Source organism: Chroicocephalus ridibundus, chromosome 6 (genome assembly GCF_963924245.1).
Source record: "Chroicocephalus ridibundus chromosome 6, bChrRid1.1, whole genome shotgun sequence".
Classification (NCBI taxonomy): Eukaryota; Metazoa; Chordata; class Aves; order Charadriiformes; family Laridae; genus Chroicocephalus; species Chroicocephalus ridibundus.
Genome location: NC_086289.1, coordinates 10834736 through 10853940, shown reverse-complemented (window position 1 = coordinate 10853940; position 19205 = coordinate 10834736). Strand labels below are relative to the sequence as shown.

Genomic DNA, 19205 nt, shown 5'->3' with positions numbered 1-19205 from the left:
TCTATTTTAAGGTCTTCCTTCTAGTAACCCAACCAGATGCTAAATAAACATGGTTTAGGCAAGGTGTTAATCACTTACTTAGTAGCAACTAGGCTCACAAAAATTTTCATGCTTGGCACTACTGCTTCCTTTCACTCTAAGATGGATCAAGAACTCTAGTCTCTTGGGTACATGCTCGAATTTCACAGGGAACAGACAGAGCTCGCTATATTTTTTGCCATTAAAAGCACGGAATATTCTTAGAGCAAGAGCTGAAGTCTTTCTAACCTTGAGAAGCAACTTTTTAACAGTGACATCTTTACTCCCCAGTCAATTCACATTCCCATGCCTATAAACAAGTTCTGGTAGGTCTAAGAACAATTAAATCCACAAGTGAATATGAATGTATCATTTATTTGAGGTGGACAATTCACATCATTAGAAGTCACAGGTAACAAATCTTATCTTGAATTTGAATCAGATGTTTATTTTATAGTTTTCAGGGGCAGCTTCAGAGAAAGTAAAATACAAAAGATAAGCAGCACGCATCACGCCCAGATGCGGTTGAGGATAAAACCTAAAATATGAATCCTCAGAATGCAATTTCAACAGGAAAAAGAAAAAACACCTGATGGGATGAAAAAGATGCATCTTGAAGGCAATCCACGGAATGGCTTCTTCAATTATTCATTGTTAAAAAAGTATGCAAATGATGGCACAGACATATCCAACCCTTTCAGCTGCGAGCAAGAGAAAACCTTGTCCTAACATATTCATTGCATAAGTCTAAAGTAATATACAGAAAATTTCAAGTAAAGGATTGTGGTCTGAAGTAAAAATTCCATTTCTGATTTAAAAAATTAGAAGGCTATCTGTTTTTCTTCTCTCCATCCACTGGTTGATCCGTTTCAGAGTCATATTGGCATTTTTCCACACATTTCCTAGGGAACCAGCCTCGTTCTCTTATTCCACCTTAAGACATGAAAAGTTGCATTAACTTGGAACAAAACATTGACCCACTATAAAAGAAAAACACAGGACTGGAAGAGACATCAAGACGTTACCTAGTTTATTTTCTTCTCCAAGGCAGGTCATCTAAGTCATTCCTACCATCATTGCCTAGGGACGCATAAAGTCTCCCCCATTGCCTAAAATGTTTTCAGAGATCTCCAAAGTTTGCCAGTACTCTGCCTTCTTACTACTAGGACATATTTCCTAATACTCTATCTGAATCTTTCCATCTATAAGTCAAGTTCACAACTCCTCTTTCTACACACCAGGGCCACAGGAAGCAGCTAACAAGGTTCTCTACAACAGACTTTCATGCAGCTGATAACAATTTGCACACACACTGGCTTTCTCCCATCTCCTTGCCCTCTCCACATAAGCCACCCCAATTCTTTCAGCTTTCCCTTGCACGTCACATTCTCTAGTACTCCTATTATTCTCATTCTTTTCCTCTCAACCCTTTACAGCTGATCTCCCTCTTTCTTCAGATGCAGTAACTGCTTTCACTTGTGGCAGTAATTCAGCTGAGTCTCTGCCAATGTTGAGTAGGATGGAAGGATTACTTCATGCATCTGGGAAGCTATATGCTTTTTTCTTTTTTGCAAGTGTTGACTCATCTTAAGATTATGACTGACTATTATTTTCCTCAGGAGAACTGCTACTTAAGCACTTATTTTTCCATCTTGTTTTAGTGCTTGTTATTCCTGCCTATTTATAGCATTTTGCTATACATTCCTAACAAATCTCATCCTATTTTTGAAGCCTAGTTCTCCAAAATGCCAATGTTACTTTGAATTCTAATCCAGCCTCTCGGTATACACCAAGTTCCCCACTCAGACCACATTTCACCTGATTTAAAAAGAATATTTGATATAGCACAGGTAACTCCAGCTAACCTTCACAATAAACACCACAATGCAAACTACTAACATGCTCATTCAATGACTCCTTTAGGTTTGATGTTTGAAAGAGTTCATCGGAGTGAGCTGCCAAAGCACTTGTAGTCCACAAAGGTCTCAGACCTCCCATGAAAGGCATGGACACTTTCAATCTAGGAATTTCAATCTAGTAAACCGATCTGTTTGCTGCCTCTCTTTTGCCAACAAAGAATGTATGTGAAATGAATTCACAATTGTTTGGAAGAGACAACAGAATCCAACGCACCCTCGATGGAAAGTCTGGCAGGTAAAATTTTAGCTCAGTCCTAAGCAGGAGGGCTAACGTAAAAAATGTAAAAATTTCAACACAGGTGGCTATGATGTCTCTCTGCAGACCAGCAGGAGTCTTTAACATCTTTGATAGCTGTTGTTAGTTACATAAATGCATGACAAAGTTTTTGAAATCAATCCCAAACCAAAAATATAATGTCTCCTTGTTTTTGAGATGTACCAAGAGTAATCCCAGATTTTATATGTATTTGGGGTGTTTAGGTAGGAAATCTGAATGTATTTAAGAAAAATAATGGTGATTTCTCTTTTTTTTTTTTAACTTCTTTAGAGTCTAGATGTCTTAACTTTTTCTTAGAATATGAAAAATTGTCCCCCTTCCCATTCAACCTTCAATAAACTACTAGATGAATGTTCTTTCAGTCTGACAGATTCACATAATGTTTATCAAAACTGGTAAATCTATCAGATGTGAAGAATAAAGACTGTGGATGTGGTTTTAGAGGGGAGAGGAGCTAATGCCAATAAGGTCAGTCGTTACATTTTGAAAACTGAACATGTAATATTGTCCACATTTCTAGACAGCTATAAAATTGATTGGTAATTTTCAACAGAAAAAGTGAAAAATAACTGCTTCATACCATCAGCAGCTGAGTCGAGAATCTTCTCACCATACATCCAGTGTCTGGGGAAGAAAGCGTAACAGGTAATTAGATGCCAGAACTCATCTCAGTATTTCTTTTAACTAAACATAAAGGTGTGGAGGCACTAACTTTAAGCCTCTTGTGGCTAAAATCAGATCCCCTTTACTCAGTGCAATTCTAGGTTCTTCAGTGCATGGTGTTGTGAAGAATGTTTTAACACCTTTAGTCACAGGGCAGCAGACACCGCTGTAATCTTCTACTGCTCGATACCGCACCTACAAGTTTGAACAGAACACCGCAAGATATTATTGTATGGAGCTATGGCTTTGCTGACAGTTTCATGCCAAAAGTAAAAATCAATTCAAGCATACAGTTAGATTTGAGCATAATGACAACGATTGTCAAAGGGACTCTAAATTCTAAATTAACCACTTAACAATGAAGCACAGACATTTTTATTATCATGTTTCTTACCATCTGGAAACTAAGGAGCAAACGCAAAGAAAGCTAAATGCTAAGTTTAACTAAGCAGAGGTTGCAGCACACTGTTTGTGTAGAAACACAAGGTATTTAATTGCTAGATTTAAAAGTCAAGAAAAGAAACAGTCTGAGCAATTACTTACACTAATTTATACTGATATTTCAAAGTAATTACAGATCAAACTTCACAAATACTTACACTTCTTACTCGCTTGTCTGCCTTCTGTTTCAGTTGCTCTATCTATAAATGATTATAAATAGAAGTTTAGGCAGTGTTTAGTTTAAGAGGACTTGTGTATTCAACACAAAATGAAGTCAGGTATTGAAACCATTCAACAGACACATGAAATATAATTAGCATTCAAAAGCACTTGCAAAAGCTTAACTTTTTAGCGTATCAAAAAAGGGGAAACATTTGACAGGACTCCTGTTTCTTAACTATATGTATTACTAGTCAGAGTATTTTAGTTATTTAAAAAGTTGGCAAATTACTGCAAAGGAAAGCAGGCAATTGGGTAGTGGGGAGGTAACTTGAGATATCACTGAAGTGGGGAGGATAACTTGAGATATCACTGAAGATCAGTTACCGTCAAACTGTACTGGTGACAGCCATTTCTTACTGGCCAATCCAGGCCGTCTCCCTCAGGAATCCCAGACCATGTAAACACTTGCTTGAAGTTTTTCCATTTACTTCCCGTGTCATAAGGAAAAATAAAGGTCTCACCCGTTTGGTAGTACTGGATTCTGTCTTTGGCCTGGAAAATAATTAAGAAATACAGTACATAAAAACATACCCTACAAACTGCAACTGAACAGCAAATATTAAGAAGGCCAGGTCATATGCCCTGTATGGGTCCATGAGACCTGAAGGCAAACGTTTTGAGACAGGAGCGGTAAGTTTCTGCTATATTAACCTAGGCTTTTAAAACCACTTACAACAATCATGCATTTAGAAGTGCATCTGGTCTGGGTGTGCCCCGGCCCCTTTAACAACAGAGACAACTGACTGCCCTGACTGTATTTTATGGCTTTTTTCAAAGACTGATGCCTGACCATTTCTCAGTTACATACAAAGACTTCCACAGCTCAGGATTCTTTGATTAGCGATCACGAGCATAATTCAACATTGGTAGCATCTATTCCACCTCTAAGAAGTGCATATATACAGGCACGCTCTGAATATCCCACGTTTCTGCAGTCATGAACTTTTCATTCTTTCGGTAACAATGACATCTAGTGGAACAGCCACAGAAGAGTTTGTGCTCTGTTGCAATAATGTTGCTTTTATTAAACACGTATTACAGTCTGTCCTCAGTTTTCAGGACAAACGTATTAGCAGTCTGTGTTTTACAGCAAAAATTTTAACAGATTATTCCAAATTCTACTATTAAGTTATAACAGGTTTTTCTTTCATTTATGTTCCATTGTCCTATTATTCAAAGGCCCAAAAGGACTACGATCCAGCTAAGCTAGATTCTATGCAAAGAGATGGCATTACAATTCTTAGGTACTTAACACACAGTGAAGATCCTTGTACTAATTTTCACCCAGAATAGGATAATAATGAAGCGTTTGTGGACTTTTACAAAATAACCTGGTAGCACTGAACTACTTTCTAAACATTCAGTCAGTTTTGCTTCCTCTAAACTTAGCTTCTGCTGCTTGGCTATACTTCTTCTGAAAAATCTTGTGAAAACCTATATAGAGATATGTAAATCAAGAAGAAATCTGATGGAGAGAAGACTAGGTATCTCTTTATTTTCTAACAGTTCTTCAAAATCAAGGAAAATCCTCCCAATTTTAATGAGAGAAGTAGGAAATTAGGAAAATCATGAGCCAAAACATGCCACCTAGAATGGGCAGGGGAAGTGGACAATTAAAGACATAGGTGGGCACAATGAGAAGCAAAGACAATTGAAGTTTCAGATGAAAACACCCATATATTCCAAGCAGATAAGCAAAGTCTCTTAAAAGCAAATATTTTTCTATGTTCAAACCAATTGCCCCAAGCAAAAAAGAAAAGAAAAATCTATGCAGTTAAATGATTTCTCATCTATTACAGTCAATTTCAGAGACAGTAATGGAAAAGCTGGCTGTAGGTGTAAAGTTAGCGGTGAACTGAAATGACACCTTTGGTTTAAATCCAGACAAGTGAAACAAGAGTGGATACATAAGGAGAATAAGCTTTGTAACAATACAGTACCTGAACACTGTAATAAAAGCTTACCTTTTCTTCAATCCAGGACTCGATTGAAGTTTTATTTGTCAAAATGACTTTCATCTAAAATAAAAGCGTTAGGTGAAATTAGCATTGATTTTCTCAGAAATACATCAATTAAGCAAAGAAAACTTCATTTAACAAAATATGTTCACTTCAAAAAACAAAGCAACTTTTACAGGCTTAACTGAAACATATAAAACATTCAAAATTAAAGATTCAGCATAAATACATGCTAATGCTATTCTCTAAAATTATACACTGAGACAGTACCACATAGTATTTCAGTTTATGCTTAAAATGTGTATTTTTGTTTCCTTCCAAAGATCTCAAACATTTGAAGTAATATATCTACCATGTTTATATCTATTTTCAGGGACAGGGGCATGTACTCCTGAAATACCAAGTATTATGCCTTTTCCAGATAGTTTATACAGCCCATCTCATGTTTACTTAGTTCATTACATTTTCAGCTCCAAGTTCTCCCATGAGGAAAAATAATAAAATAACTGTGATAACAACAGAGGAATTGGGAGAAAGCAACATAAAACCTGCTACACAGCAACATAAGCTCTAAACAACTGCTTTTATTCCGAATTCTGTTTCTGCTCCACAACGAGGCAAAACTTTAACCTCTTTGTAACAGAAGCCATAAACTTACCTGGATAATGAACAGCATACCAACAGCAATAGTTGTTCCTAATGCCAGTCCTAAGGCAAATAAAGATGCAGCAAATGCAGACAGTCCAAAGGGAATAATGGGTCGAGGGTCCCTCTTGGCTGCACTCATGTCAATCTTTACAGAACTCCACCCAAAAGATATCTGCAAAGGGAAAAAGTCATCATTGAGCTCTAGAACATTCTGACTGATGAAACAAAACAAATTATCAATAAAAAATCTGGCTCTGAAGATAGGTGCCCAACTTCTGACAGGTTTATAATGCAAGTGGAATAATTACCAAAAAAAATATTCAAATTACTTTTCCTCTTCAGAAATACATTCTTTCCTAGATGTAGGCCTTCTCTAGACGGAAAGCTAAACCAAAATCACCACCTTGCAAGCTCCACATCAAGTTAAGCCTAAAATCTGCAAAAAAAATAAATCTGGATTCTGGCATATTTAACAAAAACACATTCATCAGTTTCAGACAGAAAATGTTTGCATAGCGCGGTATCCATTTTCAATGGAAACGCTACAGGTTTTCCTCTGAAAGCTTTAGCAGTTCTCAACATTACTGCTCTGCAAATACAATGCACAGCCTTCATATGTTACACTCAGCTGATGTTTTCAAGCTCTTCATTGCAACCAAAAAGGCCGAAATCAAAGCTCATAACCTTAGCCATAGATCTGAGATAAGGGATGTATTCCAGCACAAGCTTTGCTCACTGTTGCTCCAATTAGATTTTACCATTTAAAAACAAATCCAACATAATTTGGTTTTGGCTACAAAAAAAACGTACTGTTTTTCCCCTTGAAGAAAGGGATACAATTCTAGAAAAGTGGCAAGCAAAAGAAAATAAATAGCATCTAACTTGCATGTTGGAAATAAATAGCAGCTAGTTTCTGTGCCAGCCAAAACACAGCCTGTCTCTCTATATAAAGTACTACTCAGAAACTGTCTTCGGTGAATGCAAAGCTCTAGGAAACTCCCAGTGATTATGACAAGCAACAGGGGGAAAAAAAAAAAAAAAGAGAAAAGAAAATAAAAACAGCTTTCTCCGAATCCTCCTGCAATCAATGAACATACTTTTCACAGGCGGAGAGCAGAACTGAGAGTACATGTTGAAAGAATAACAAGGAATTCCACATGCTGCTTCTCAGGAAATCAAACAATCTCATATCTCCAGAAATAAATCACCCATCTGACTTAAATAATATTTTAAGCATTTAATTATGTTTTCTTACTCTGTTGTAAAGCTGAGTGTACATAGTCATAACAAATATGAAAGAAGCGTGAATGCATCCTAGTGGAGCTAAGAGGAGAAACAGAGTGAAAGATGCATGATTCTGGTATCCACAACAGTTGTTGATCCAAGGACAATGGTGATCCATTTTCATGACACATCTGTGAATAATAAGTATTCATTAATATAAAGGATATTTATTATGTTTTTTCCAAAAAGCACAAAGAAAAGGACAACTAACTTTCTACTACTAAACCTCCACTCATTCATTTAAACCCACTAATTTCCAACAGCTCAACACAACAGCCTCTTTTTTCGTTGCTATTTAGAATGCTATTTCATGTTGTAGAGTGAAAGAATGCAAAACACAAAGTGCTCCCCGGTCCTACCATCTCTAATTATCACTCCGTCCTCTTTACTCAAACTTGCTAGTTGCTAATAAACACCATTCCAGAGCTCGGAGACAGAGGCCTAGAATGGGAAGTGTAAGAACTACCAACACAATAACTAAGCACTAATATTATTGCCAATTCTTTTAAATAAGCACACCAGTAAAACAAAGGAAATATCAAGTCCCCTGGGAACTACTTGCAGAAAGAGCATATGAAGATACACAGACAGAACTGTGCTAATGCCTCTTTCTTTTCAGTAGCAGACCCTCTGAAAGCTTCATCAATTGCTATGTATGGACCATACACCACTATGAGTCCTTTTCAAAACCTATTTAACAAGCATAAACACCCCTAGAGACACTCATGTATTCAATATAAAGCTGGTTATTTTGGTTTAGCTTGCAGGTGCAAAAAAAAAAAACAACCACCTGACAAAAGATTTGTCCACATCCCAAATTGCATTGATTCAACTTAGCAGGTGTAAAAGTCACTAATTATAATGTTGCGGTTCATCTGCACCAAACCTAAGTGATAAACAAAGGACTGAACTACACAAATATCCAGCTTCTCTGAAAATAAAAGTTAAGCGTTTTGGAACTGCTGACCTCATTATCTTTTAAACTAGTCCATTCCCAACAGGAAGTTCAGTTTCTCCCTTTTAAAGTATTAGTTGTTCTTCATTAGCATATGCTCAACTGCCACTGTACAAGTTCTTGAACATGTAATATTAATTATCAGCACAAGTGTTTCTGAAGAAGTTCCTAGATCTTAACTGTAAACCTCACCCCATTCAGGTGGGCCACAAGAAGTGACCCCTTTCATGCACTGAAACTTGCCATAGCAGAGAAGACTTTTGGCAGCGGTTTAAGTTACCTACTTCACTGAAACAGGCTAGAAATACATGCAGAATGAGTTAGTTTGGCCAGAAAATTCCTAACGCATATCAGCAAAATGATTTGGAGGATGTGCTGCAGTTTCTTCTGTTTTATTTATTTGACAAAACATAAATTATTTAAAGAACTTGCTTTTGCAAAGACAATCATCAGGATCTGCTGCCATTTTCTCTTAAACCCTCAGTGTAAAGATTGTCACTCAAGGAAAGGGATCTAATTTTAAGTCTCAGGATGATGCAGCCAAATTACAGCACTGCTCTACAGTTTCAGTCTCTACTTCCTAAAAGCGCACTGACTGTGCATCTTGCATTTATAGAAATAACAAATGAATGCACATGCTGCAATATCTTTTTACCATGCTCTGTAAGCCCTTCAGAGGAGGACCTGCCCAGTAAACCCAAGATAAATGCAACTACAGCCTAGACTGCAGACAGCTCAAGTGGCTTGTTTTTTATAAGCTACATTAAATTCTAGTGCAGCTATTTATAATAAAAGCATTCTTTAGCTCAAAACAAGTCTATTGGAAGACTAACATGTAACAAGGCAAAATTTTTTTAAGTTGACCCAAAAGGCTTATTAGTTCACTTAACATGCAGATGCCCCTTGAAAAAAACCCTTTAGTGAAAAGTAAAGAACAGTCCAAAACTTCCACTCAAATCAATATTGAACTCTCACTTGCAAAGATTACAGAATAGGCTTTTCTACTCCCTGAGCAGGTGAATGTTTGGACTCAGAACTTACAAAGGACTGAAAGATTTTCAGGTATTTACACAGGCTCACTTCCCTGAAACAGTACTGCAATGTTTTGTTAATGCTATCAAAAAGTTCTTAAGGGGAACTGATTTTGAGCTAAAAAGAAAATGTTAAAGACAGATTTATTTATTAAACACAGTAAAACCATATAGTAATGATACAACTAGAAAGTGGAAATATTTGAAACGGGTATAGTGTTCATATGTAAATCTTTTAAAAATGCACAATACAAGACTTGGAAGAATAAAATATATTAATAGCTCATTGTTAGATTAGCAGCTGCTTTAATATGGACTTAAAACAACTTTAAAGACAGACAATACCTGTTACACTTTCGACAGTGGTGTGAACGTGGTGCCTTGTAAGACTGACACACTTTACAGTATTGGAGATACATGCAATCCTGAGATTTTTCCTTTAAACAGAAGAACAGGCGTTAGACATATAGATAATTCTACTGGCAATATATATCTTAGCACTTTCCTAACCTAAGCATCTTTGCTTACTTCTGACAGGGTGTGTCTCATAACCCAACCCTATTTAATCGTAGGTAGCGAGGAGAGAAAAAACCAAAATTAAATACTCTCTTGGCTATCAACACAGCCATCTCCCACTGTTGGAAGTGCTGGTTGCTAAAAGAAATAAACAGCTCTTCCATCAGGAAGAGCAACTGTACAAGCAGGGTTTCATAGTGAAGTTCTGAGAGTAACAAGAAGCATAAGGACTTTATTTTTTAAGAACTTGAGCACCTTGTCTCTCCATTTTATACCCTAAGCCAATCTAGGCTTACTACTAAGATACAGTACAGGTAAGCGTTAACGATCAACTAGCTCTTATTTGCCTCCTTCTCTCTCTTACAAACACACATATACCAACTACAGCAAGATGAGAGACAAAGATTTTTAGATAACAAACAGCAATAATGCAAGCCAAAATCTTCTGCTTACTAAGGGGAATACCCAGTTGTCCTGCTAGGACTGCATCAGGATCCTCTTATCACTAGACTCTGTTCTGAGAAATATTCCACAAGCAGAAATATAATTATTACTAATCTTCAAACCCTGGCCTGCTGTCTTGAGATACTGAACCTGTGTCACTCTGGTCCTTGACTACTACTCTTCCAAGAGATTAATGAAGCAAAGGAAATGCAAATTTCTACCTTGATTTATAATACTGTGTTGAACATAATATAAACATGTAACTTTTTCTGGCTCACATAAAAAAAAAAAATTAAGTGTGCTAAATGAAATTCTTCTAATCCTTGCTACTAGCAGCAAAGTCTTCAATGCAACGGTGCGTGTGTGAGCATGCAGATAACCTTGAAGTTTTCAATCCTAGCTAACCGTACTGGTTTCACATTGTTTTGCTTTGAGAAGCAGCTATAAAACACCACAATTGCTGCCCACAAAGAAGCGCTACCGGTTGTCCCCAGACCACTGGCACCGACAGAACAAGATAAGGATGGAGCGAGCTGGAGCATACTGGAAACGCTGGAAGCAGCAGCAAAGCAGGAAAGAGGCAGAAAGTGAAGATGTCGAAACAAGGTAAGGAGAGAGGAGCAGCCCGAGGGGCTGGCAGCATTCTTCGGGGAGAAAGGGGAAATAGTGGCATCGAAAGATCGGCCGTTTCTTGCCCTCTCTGACCCCCGCACCTGCTCCTCTCAGAAAGGCGGGCCCCCGGGCAGGCCCGCACCCCCCGCCCTGGGGATGAGGCGACCGATCAAAAGCCAGTGCTTACCGGCGTCCACCCCAGCGGGACGTACCCCGGGCCCACAAACATGGCGCTGAAGTAGTTGTAGAGGATCATGACGGTCCAGTTAAGGAGCATGATGAAGTTGACGCTTCCCCCGGCGGTATCCAGGGGCCAGTACCACAGCGCGGCGTCCGCCATGGCGGTAGCGGAGCACACGGCCACCACGGCCAGGGCCACCAGCGGCCCCCAGTGGCACAGCCGCCGCGCCCGGCCCAGCCCACCCATGGCCGCCGCTACCGCCGCCCTCCCGCAGCCGCCCCGCCGCCGCCCATGGCTCCCGCCGTCCCGCCGGCTGCCAAGAGAGCGGGAGCGCCCTGAAGAAGGGGAAGGGGAAAGGGAAGGGGAGGCGTCGGGGCCGGCCGAGCCTCGGCCCCGCCCCGCCGGCCCGGGGAGGCGAGGGGAGCGGAGCCAGCGCTCGCCTCCGCCCGCCGGCGCCTCCTGCTCAGCCACCGCCCCCTTGTCCGTTAGCAATAGAGTCCCGCCGGGAAACAGCGTCCCTCCGTCCCCACCCCGCTGAAGGAGCGAGGCTAGAAGGCGGGACCCCGGGTTGCCGGGCTCGAGCGGGCCGCCCCCAAGCGAAGGTCGTCAAGGGGTGTCAGGGCGGGAGCGGGGCGGCGGGCCGCGCTGCTTAAAAGCACCTGAGCGGGGGCGAAGACTCTCTCCGGAACCTGTGTCGAGACGCCCGGAGGCTGGGGGGAAACGGCTTTGAAGGGAGCAGAACGCGGAAGCGCCTGGGTGCGGAGCGGCTGAGGGCGGCCAGCTGAGCGCGGCTTTCTCGGCAGTCAGCGCAGCGGGGCCGCTGTCTCCCCCACCGGCTCCGCCGCCGCCATGTCCTCCGATTTCGAGAGTTACGAGCAGGACTTCGCGGTGCTTACGGCCGAGATCACGGGCAGGATCGGGAAGGTGCCCAAGCTGGTAGGAGGTGAGTGGCGGTCGGCGGGGGGCGGCTGCTGGCCCGGCGCCGCGGGGAGGCCCCTGTGGCGCTGTGCTCCCACCGGCACTGCTCTCCGCCTTCGCGGCTGTCGCTCCGCACCGCAGGCCCGTCTTGCTCGGCTGTAAGAGCCTCTCCGGCTCCCGGAGTCTCCGGCTTCCCAGCAGCAAGCGCTTGGGGTGGTGTCGGGGGGTTTTTTAACGTGTTTTTAGTGTGGCCTGTCTCTGTGTCCCGTCACCCCAGTGTGTCGTCTTGCTCCTCGCGCAGCGGAGTCGGGATTCACTTCCCCCTGTTCCAGCAGCGAGCTGTCTGGTGAAGGGAATTAAGAATAACCTGACAGAAAACTGTTCGCAGGTGGGCTGTGAGGATCGGCCCTTCCCTCCTGACTTGCTGTGGGGCCGCGCAAAGTTGTGCCGGCGCCGCTGAAGGGCTGAGCAGCGCAGGGGTCAGAGCCGGGCGGTGATGCTTGTGCCAGTATCGCTGCCGGGTGCTTTTTATTGTGGGCGTGCCACAATGTCAGTCACGGAAATCAAGTCTGTTTCATGTGGCATAGACAGAATTTGTGCATGATTTAATCCAAATCTGTATTTTTGCTGTCTACTGTCGAAACATTTGATTGGGGTAATTGACTGTGGTGACTCACATGTAGGAGCAGGTTCAAAGAAATCAGTGTTCATTGACTTTAATGTGTTTGGCAGGGCCCTGCAGCATTCATGGTCTAATTCATGATGTATCCCTGCAGTAGAGACAATAATGTCAACAAGAGTGTTAAGGTAGGAAGCTGAAAATTATAATCTCATTAACCAGTGTAGCTGAATCTTCTAGCACATATGAATCAGTGCCCTGGTATGAGACAGGAGAAAGCTGAAACAAGTGGATTTCTCATCTGTCCCTGTTGTAGCTCTGCTTAATGCCTCTTCTGTTTCCAGGTCATTAAATATTTCTGCCTCTGCTTCCTATGCATGTTTCCCAAAGCTTTAGGATACTTTAACTGTGGGAGTGGGTATCATATAAGAGAGGAATAAACACACACTAATGGTATACTTTTCCATATGACTAAAGGAAAAAACATCATACATCCAGGACCAAAGAATAACATCCTACTTTTAGAGTGGGAAATGCATCATGAAGTGATGAAGTAGTGACTCTAAACAGGATTCGAGGTAGGTGGTCAGCTAAACCATATGATCTCAGTGCAGCGTAATTCAGAGGTTCAAAATACATCTGAAATGCATAAACAAGGGGATTTTGAATAAAAATCTGATTGATTGTGGAAGGTTATGTCCAGTTCTAATCTTAGCAAGTTAGAAAGTCTTCTGATAAGTTGGGGTACTGGAAGGTGATGTCCAATTCCAATCCTAGCAAGTTAGAAAGTCTCTGGTAAGTTGGGGTAACCAACCAATCACAAGCCTTATTAAAGGAAAAGAAACTATGCCTTTTCATTGGCTTAACAAAGCTGTTTCGCTGTTGAGCTTAACAAAAAGGACATGGAGAGATAATTCAGTCACAGTCTGCAGGTACTTATGAGGTACTACTAACGGAGACTTACAAAATGAAGAAGGGAGAGATCCAAAGAGTTCCAGTGATTGAAATTTAGAACTGGTGTAATTTAGTTTGCTCAGAAATGTTATTTAACCTGTAAATGATCTCTGGAACAATTTACTGAGGGGATGCAGTGAATTCTTCCCTAATGTAAAGTACCTTATCAAGGCAGTATTTCCCACTGCCTCACAAAGTGTTGTTCGCTTTTAAACAGAGTAAATTTAAGGACCTCTTGGAGGAACAGGAGTACATCATAAATACACTGGAGGCTTTTGTTCTGAAAATCAGTAGTGCTACACAGTGAGCTTGTGGAAAAAGAATATTTAATTTCCTAATCGTATAGATTTGGGAAGTCACAAGTGTCTGTTCAGTAGTAGGAAGAGTATTCTGCTTATTAGGAGTGAATCAGTCTCCTTGAATCAGTCTCCCTTATTCACTTAGGGAGACTTTGGAGCTGAAATATGAGATGTTTAAAGAGTATTGTCTTAAACAGTGACATAGCCTAGAAGCAGCAAGCTTTGAAATCATGATTCTTTCATGTGGCCATTAGAAGGGGTTTTTTTAGAATTTGGTGTCCTCAGAGGAGAAAGAATATGTGTTTGCTGCGGGAGCAGTAGTGTGGTACTGGGCTAAATGGCTTCAAGATATAAGACAATGGTTAGTTATTTTATTTTTTTTTTAAAGGTGACTTTTCCGTATTAGGACTTGGGGCCAGTCATACATGGTTTGGACTGGCTTGCATTATAGCTACTTCTTGCACTGTACATTTATAAGTGAGTTCATTGCTTCAGTTTTCAGGACTATTCTGTCTTTCATCAGAAAAAAGCCATGTACTACTTAAAACCAAATTGCAGTATTAGCTAATAGAGGTATTTGACCACCTGGAAAAAAAAAATCTCTGACTATGCCAAGCATTTTAATCAGAAATATTTTAAATACACATTTTTCCCTTGTTTCTTGATAGGAATATTTGCAAGATCTTTGCTTCTTCATCACCAGAAGTTCCAGTTAGTTCTTGTGGAGATGGCTGGGAGAGCCTCAAAAAGAGGATTATGAGGTGGGAGGGGGACGTGAGGAGATGCACGTGAGGTGGCAGTTTTCAGCAGCAGTGATTTGAGAGAGATTGCTGATGGCCTTCTTCCTCCACGCTGGAAGAAGCAGGATGAGAGGTGTAAGGACTTGTGCTACTTCTGCGTAACACAGAGAGAGATCTCCTGAAGTCTAGTGACTGGTTTATTTCCTTCTGCTGCCCAAGATGGACCTGCTGTAAGCTTCGCGTTCAGTTGAATTGGAGAAATACCGGTTAATTGTTTTTGCAACATTCCTGCATTCGTTGTTGTCAGGACTTGATGCTGTCTTGTATTCTAGGGGGATAACGGCTCTACAAACAATCCTGTTGTCACAAATGCATAAATAGTTCAGCAAGAAATGTAACAAAGGCACTCTGATAATACAGAAACAATAAGCTGCAGGGACAATAGCCTGTCTTGGGAAGAAATGTATTCTGTTGAAACAAACATCTGGAGAATTAAAGAAAGTGTTCTGAATTGAGAAATGGCTTTTAAATAGAATTTCTATGATGCTGCTGCAGGTCTTTGAAGCATGAAGATCATGGGCTGATGTGGTTTATTAATGTTCCTCAGTGCTTCAGAGAAACATCTGTCTTGTGATTTGACCAAATATTTATACAAATTTTGATTGCTTGATCTGAGAGAGAGTTGTTTTATCAGCACAAATGGTGGTTCTTAGCCTTTTTACAGTACAGGAGCCTCTAGGTCATGGTGTTTTTAGAGTTGAATGCTGCTGCTGTTCTGATACTTGATACCTGCATTTTCTGCTGGGCAATCAAGGCACTGTATTTCAGTCTCTAACAGATTTAGCTGAAGAAAGGCCCACCTTTAATTTTCTGTTGTACCCCTGCACTGGAGTTTACTGTCTGAATTTCAGGTCTGTCTCATTATGGTGTGCCTCTTGAACCCAGTTTCGTAACCCAGAGAGAAACACATGTATTGTTCCATTTGTCTCTGCTGTTGAACAGTAACTTCTGGCAAAGTGGTGAACATGTAAACTACCCCAGCCAGTGTAGCAAAATCTGCAAGTGGTCTATGAACTGAAGCACTTTGTTACTGAATCTTTTCCTCAGTGTGTACTAATAAAAAGAAGCAATTCCACGTGCATTGAGACTGATCAGTCTTGGTCCAGATTTTTTTAATCCCTTCATTGGTTTTGAGATCAAACCAGTGCCGTGTTACCTTTCTACGCTTGTAGGCAGGTTTCTGCCTTTCTGTAACTGCTGTATTTTGGATGACAAAATAGTGACTAATGCAAGGGCAAAGCTGAAAGAACAGAGGAAAATGTAGTAAAAGCTTGTTTCCTTTGTGTACAAACTTGTGTACAAACACAGAGTAGATTTCTTTGTTTGCAATCCTTACCTGGAGGGAAAAAAAAACACTTTTGCTTCTAGTTTTTATCCATATTTTGTCAAATTGACCAGTTAAATTATACACCCTAAATGCAATATTTTCTTTAGGACGTTCTGGCAATGTGGCAACAAAAATTCTACTCTAAATTTAGATATATTGATGAAGCATTGTTTTTTATTTACTTTCTTTAAAGGATATTATCAATTCTGCATTAAGAAAAAAACCCTTTTAATTCTTTCATATAGTGGAAGTATATTTAGGGAAATGGTCAAGTAGGCAGATTGTGCCTGAGACATAGTGGAGTAATACAGTTAGTAATATGAGGATCTTTAATTGGATCATGACTTGTTTGTCCCGATCTACTAGTTTAGTAGCAAGCTTCTCTAACTCCCTCTGACCTCATCTGCAGTCTCTGAGCAAGTCATCCTGTGGATATTGTGTCCTCCTTTCTGTGGGGATTCTGACAGTGAAATAAGTTGTTTCCTTAGCTTAACTGTGGCAGTAAAACTGAAAGTGAATGGTTTGAAAACCATTCCAGCAAGTACTTTATGATTGACAGTGTTGCAGCATTTCATGTTTCTGTTGCTGTTATCAGCCTAGAGGTATTGGCAGTCCTGCAGGTAAGTGGCTCCAGGCAGCATACTCCCACCAGGATTTTACATGGATGCAGCTAGAGGAAGAGAGGAAAGCGAAACAAAGTGGGTGATGCTTACACTTTGATAAGCTTGCTTTTCCTTACCAAAGTGACCCTGGTGGATCCTGCCACCCCTTCTTGTTCTGGGACTACATGCGGTTGCCAGAAGTTCAGCTGCTTTTCTGGAAATGCGTGAAGACATTGCTCCAAAGCTGCAGTGCTGGGATGTTTCCATGTGCTCGCTCACACATCTGTATTTGAAGGAACAACAAAGGCCTGTTGTCAGTAGGCCTCGCTCTCAGCAGTTGCTCTGGTCACCATCTGGGTGATTATTATAAATCTGGGATGATGTTAAAACGCAACTCTGGAGTTTGGTTGAAGTTTAATTAACTAAATCATTAAAGATCATTTGAATACCTCCTCAATTTTATGGGAGCAGTTCCAGCCAGACCTCCTTGAGTATTACTGAGTTTTCTGTACCAAAGGTCCATACCTTAATATCTCTGTGCGTAGGTAAGATCTTACTGGTCAGTGGAGTCCTAGGTAGTTCTTGTAATCACAAGTACACACAGAATTTGTAGACCATGAAATATCTTCCCCAACCCCCCAACTTTATACCCTTACATTTCACGTTGCTTAATGTGTATGGAAATTGTAATCCAGTAAAACTCAGAGAAATACTGAAATTGCTATAGTACATTTTTTTTCTGTTGCTATATCTTTAAATTTTTTCAGCTTGAATAAACTGGTATTGTGTGGTTTATATCATACATTGTTTTTCCTTTCATCCATCATCATCTTGCCCACTTACAAATGAAGGAAAGAACAGAGATGTTTTGGGATGCTCGGCAGGAGAACTGAAATGTGTGGGCAAACAAGCGGCAGATTCTCTTTTCTTTTGGGTCTAGTTATGTTAGGAAGATAAATCACTAACCATTGCATTTTCTGGCTTGAGTGCAATCACGAGAACCTGGTGGGGAATTAAAGAAAGACATTGCTAAAAAAGACTAAAAGTGCTGCACAGAAATGAACATTTTCTGCGTCTTCTGCTGTAGTTGAATCCACCAGACGTGGCAGAGTGAATTCCAGATTTACAGGAAAGATGCTGGTTTTCATGGCATTATCTTTGTAGAGAGGATTGCTTGATGAAATTCTGGGTCCCTTTCAAGGATAAGAAGGGAAACTGTTTGGGAGGATTTAGGGGTGAGCTCTAACTTCTCACTTGTGTCGCTGGCAGAGTTCCCTTTACTCGGAGGGCTTCAGTGTTCTTCAAGATTTTATTCTAGCTATGTTTTGCCAGCCATACTGTTGTATCCTCAGAAGGCAGCTTTTCTAGTTCTTGCCTAGCTGGTTATTTGCAAAGATCTCTGCGTTATCTTAAAGGTAGAAAGATGATTCTGAATCTGATCCCCGCTGCAGGCAGAGCTGCAACATATGTAACTGGAGAAGGACAGATCACAATGTTCACGTGTCCTTAGATGAGTATTTTAGGTAAATAAGAAGATAGGCTCATGCAAATGTAATGCAGGGTACTATGGAACAGCAGTAGAAGGGCTCAGCTGAAATATGACGTGCTTATGCTGGGGATGCTTCCCCAAAAACTGTAGCAATGTAGTCCTTTCAGAAGTGGTTCTGTTACTTTTAAGGAAGGTTGTTTTAAGGGCATGTTTTACTTTATATGGCAGAAATTCTGGGTTTGGTTGGTACCTCATCATGCCCTGATTCCCGCCTATGGCGCTAAGTTTGCTTAAAAATAAAGCATTTCAGCCTGTGAGAAGCTAAATTATATACGTTTGTTCAGGAGGGTCTCTCTTAGAATTCAGTGGCTTGTGGCACACAGGAATCAAAGGAAATCATCAGATTAGTCCCTTTCAGTCTTTAATGTTTCACTTCTAGGATACAAAGAGGTCATGTGGAAGAGGAGTAAAGGAATTCAGGCTAAAAAAAGAAAACCATGAAGTCTAAAGTTACACAGTAAAATCTATTGTGCCAATGTAGACTTATCCATCAAGATCTCTGGGGAGCAATGACTGGAGAGACTTTTGTGCAATTTACTTTTTATCTGCTTCATCAGGCAAACCACCAGCACAGATGTCTCATGATGCTCTTGATTTCAAACAAACAATGGTGTAAAGGGTTGTATGTTCAGAGTTTTGTTGTTGACTTCATTGAGACAGTGTGTGGATTTACAGTCAGAAGGATGGAAGATGTGGCCATGAGAGGGGCAGGAGATGATACAAATGGCAGTATAGCAGCTCCCAAATGCCCACAGTAATTAAGCAATGTGGGGACTTTTTATTATCTAGTGACTGAATATTACTCAGAAAGTCCTCTTTCATAATATAACAAACCAAACAGTCAAGCAATTGGAATATTTGGCAGATGTGACACTGAATCTCATTCTTGGTTTGTACTGGATTCTCTGCCTGAGAATGGATGGTTAAAGGCAGGTTGAAAGTCAGACGTGCTCTGCGTAGCTGGGATG

General features: G+C 40.6%; 2 protein-coding genes across 6 annotated transcripts in view; one reads left to right on the top strand and one right to left on the bottom strand.

Moving 5' to 3' along the window:
• Window positions 1-373: 373 nt before the first annotated feature.
• ZDHHC6 (zinc finger DHHC-type palmitoyltransferase 6) lies at window positions 374-11658 on the bottom strand. Its single transcript, XM_063337608.1, has 10 exons — window positions 11176-11658; window positions 9762-9853; window positions 7402-7561; window positions 6157-6318; window positions 5505-5558; window positions 3865-4032; window positions 3477-3518; window positions 2927-3072; window positions 2795-2838; window positions 374-951 (listed from the first exon to the last, which is right to left on the bottom strand). Exons 1-10 carry the CDS (start codon window positions 11413-11415, stop codon window positions 848-850), a joined length of 1212 nt encoding a protein of 403 aa, XP_063193678.1. The 5' UTR covers window positions 11416-11658; the 3' UTR covers window positions 374-847.
• Window positions 11659-11705: 47 nt separating this feature from the next.
• The window catches only part of VTI1A (vesicle transport through interaction with t-SNAREs 1A), a 284284-nt gene continuing 276784 nt past the window's right edge, over window positions 11706-19205 (top strand). For 2 of the 5 annotated variants that reach the window (XM_063337613.1, XM_063337609.1), the window contains exon 1: window positions 11724-12112. In XM_063337613.1, coding sequence (XP_063193683.1) covers window positions 12019-12112 — 94 coding nt within the window. In that variant the 5' untranslated portion in view covers window positions 11724-12018. Of the gene's footprint in view, window positions 12113-19205 lie in introns of all 5 variants that reach the window. The other 3 variants (XM_063337614.1, XM_063337611.1, XM_063337610.1) reach the window with 3 other exon arrangements.

Coding starts and splice junctions, on each gene's coding strand:
- ZDHHC6 (XM_063337608.1), bottom strand. CDS start 11,415: ATGGGTGGGCTGGGCCGGGCGCGGCGGCTGTGCCACTGGGGGCCGCTG. Junction 3,519..3,864: donor GTCACCAGTACAGTTTGACG/GTAACTGATCTT, acceptor AATCATTTATAG/ATAGAGCAACTGAAACAGAA. Junction 2,839..2,926: donor TTAGCCACAAGAGGCTTAAA/GTTAGTGCCTCC, acceptor TTTCTTCCCCAG/ACACTGGATGTATGGTGAGA.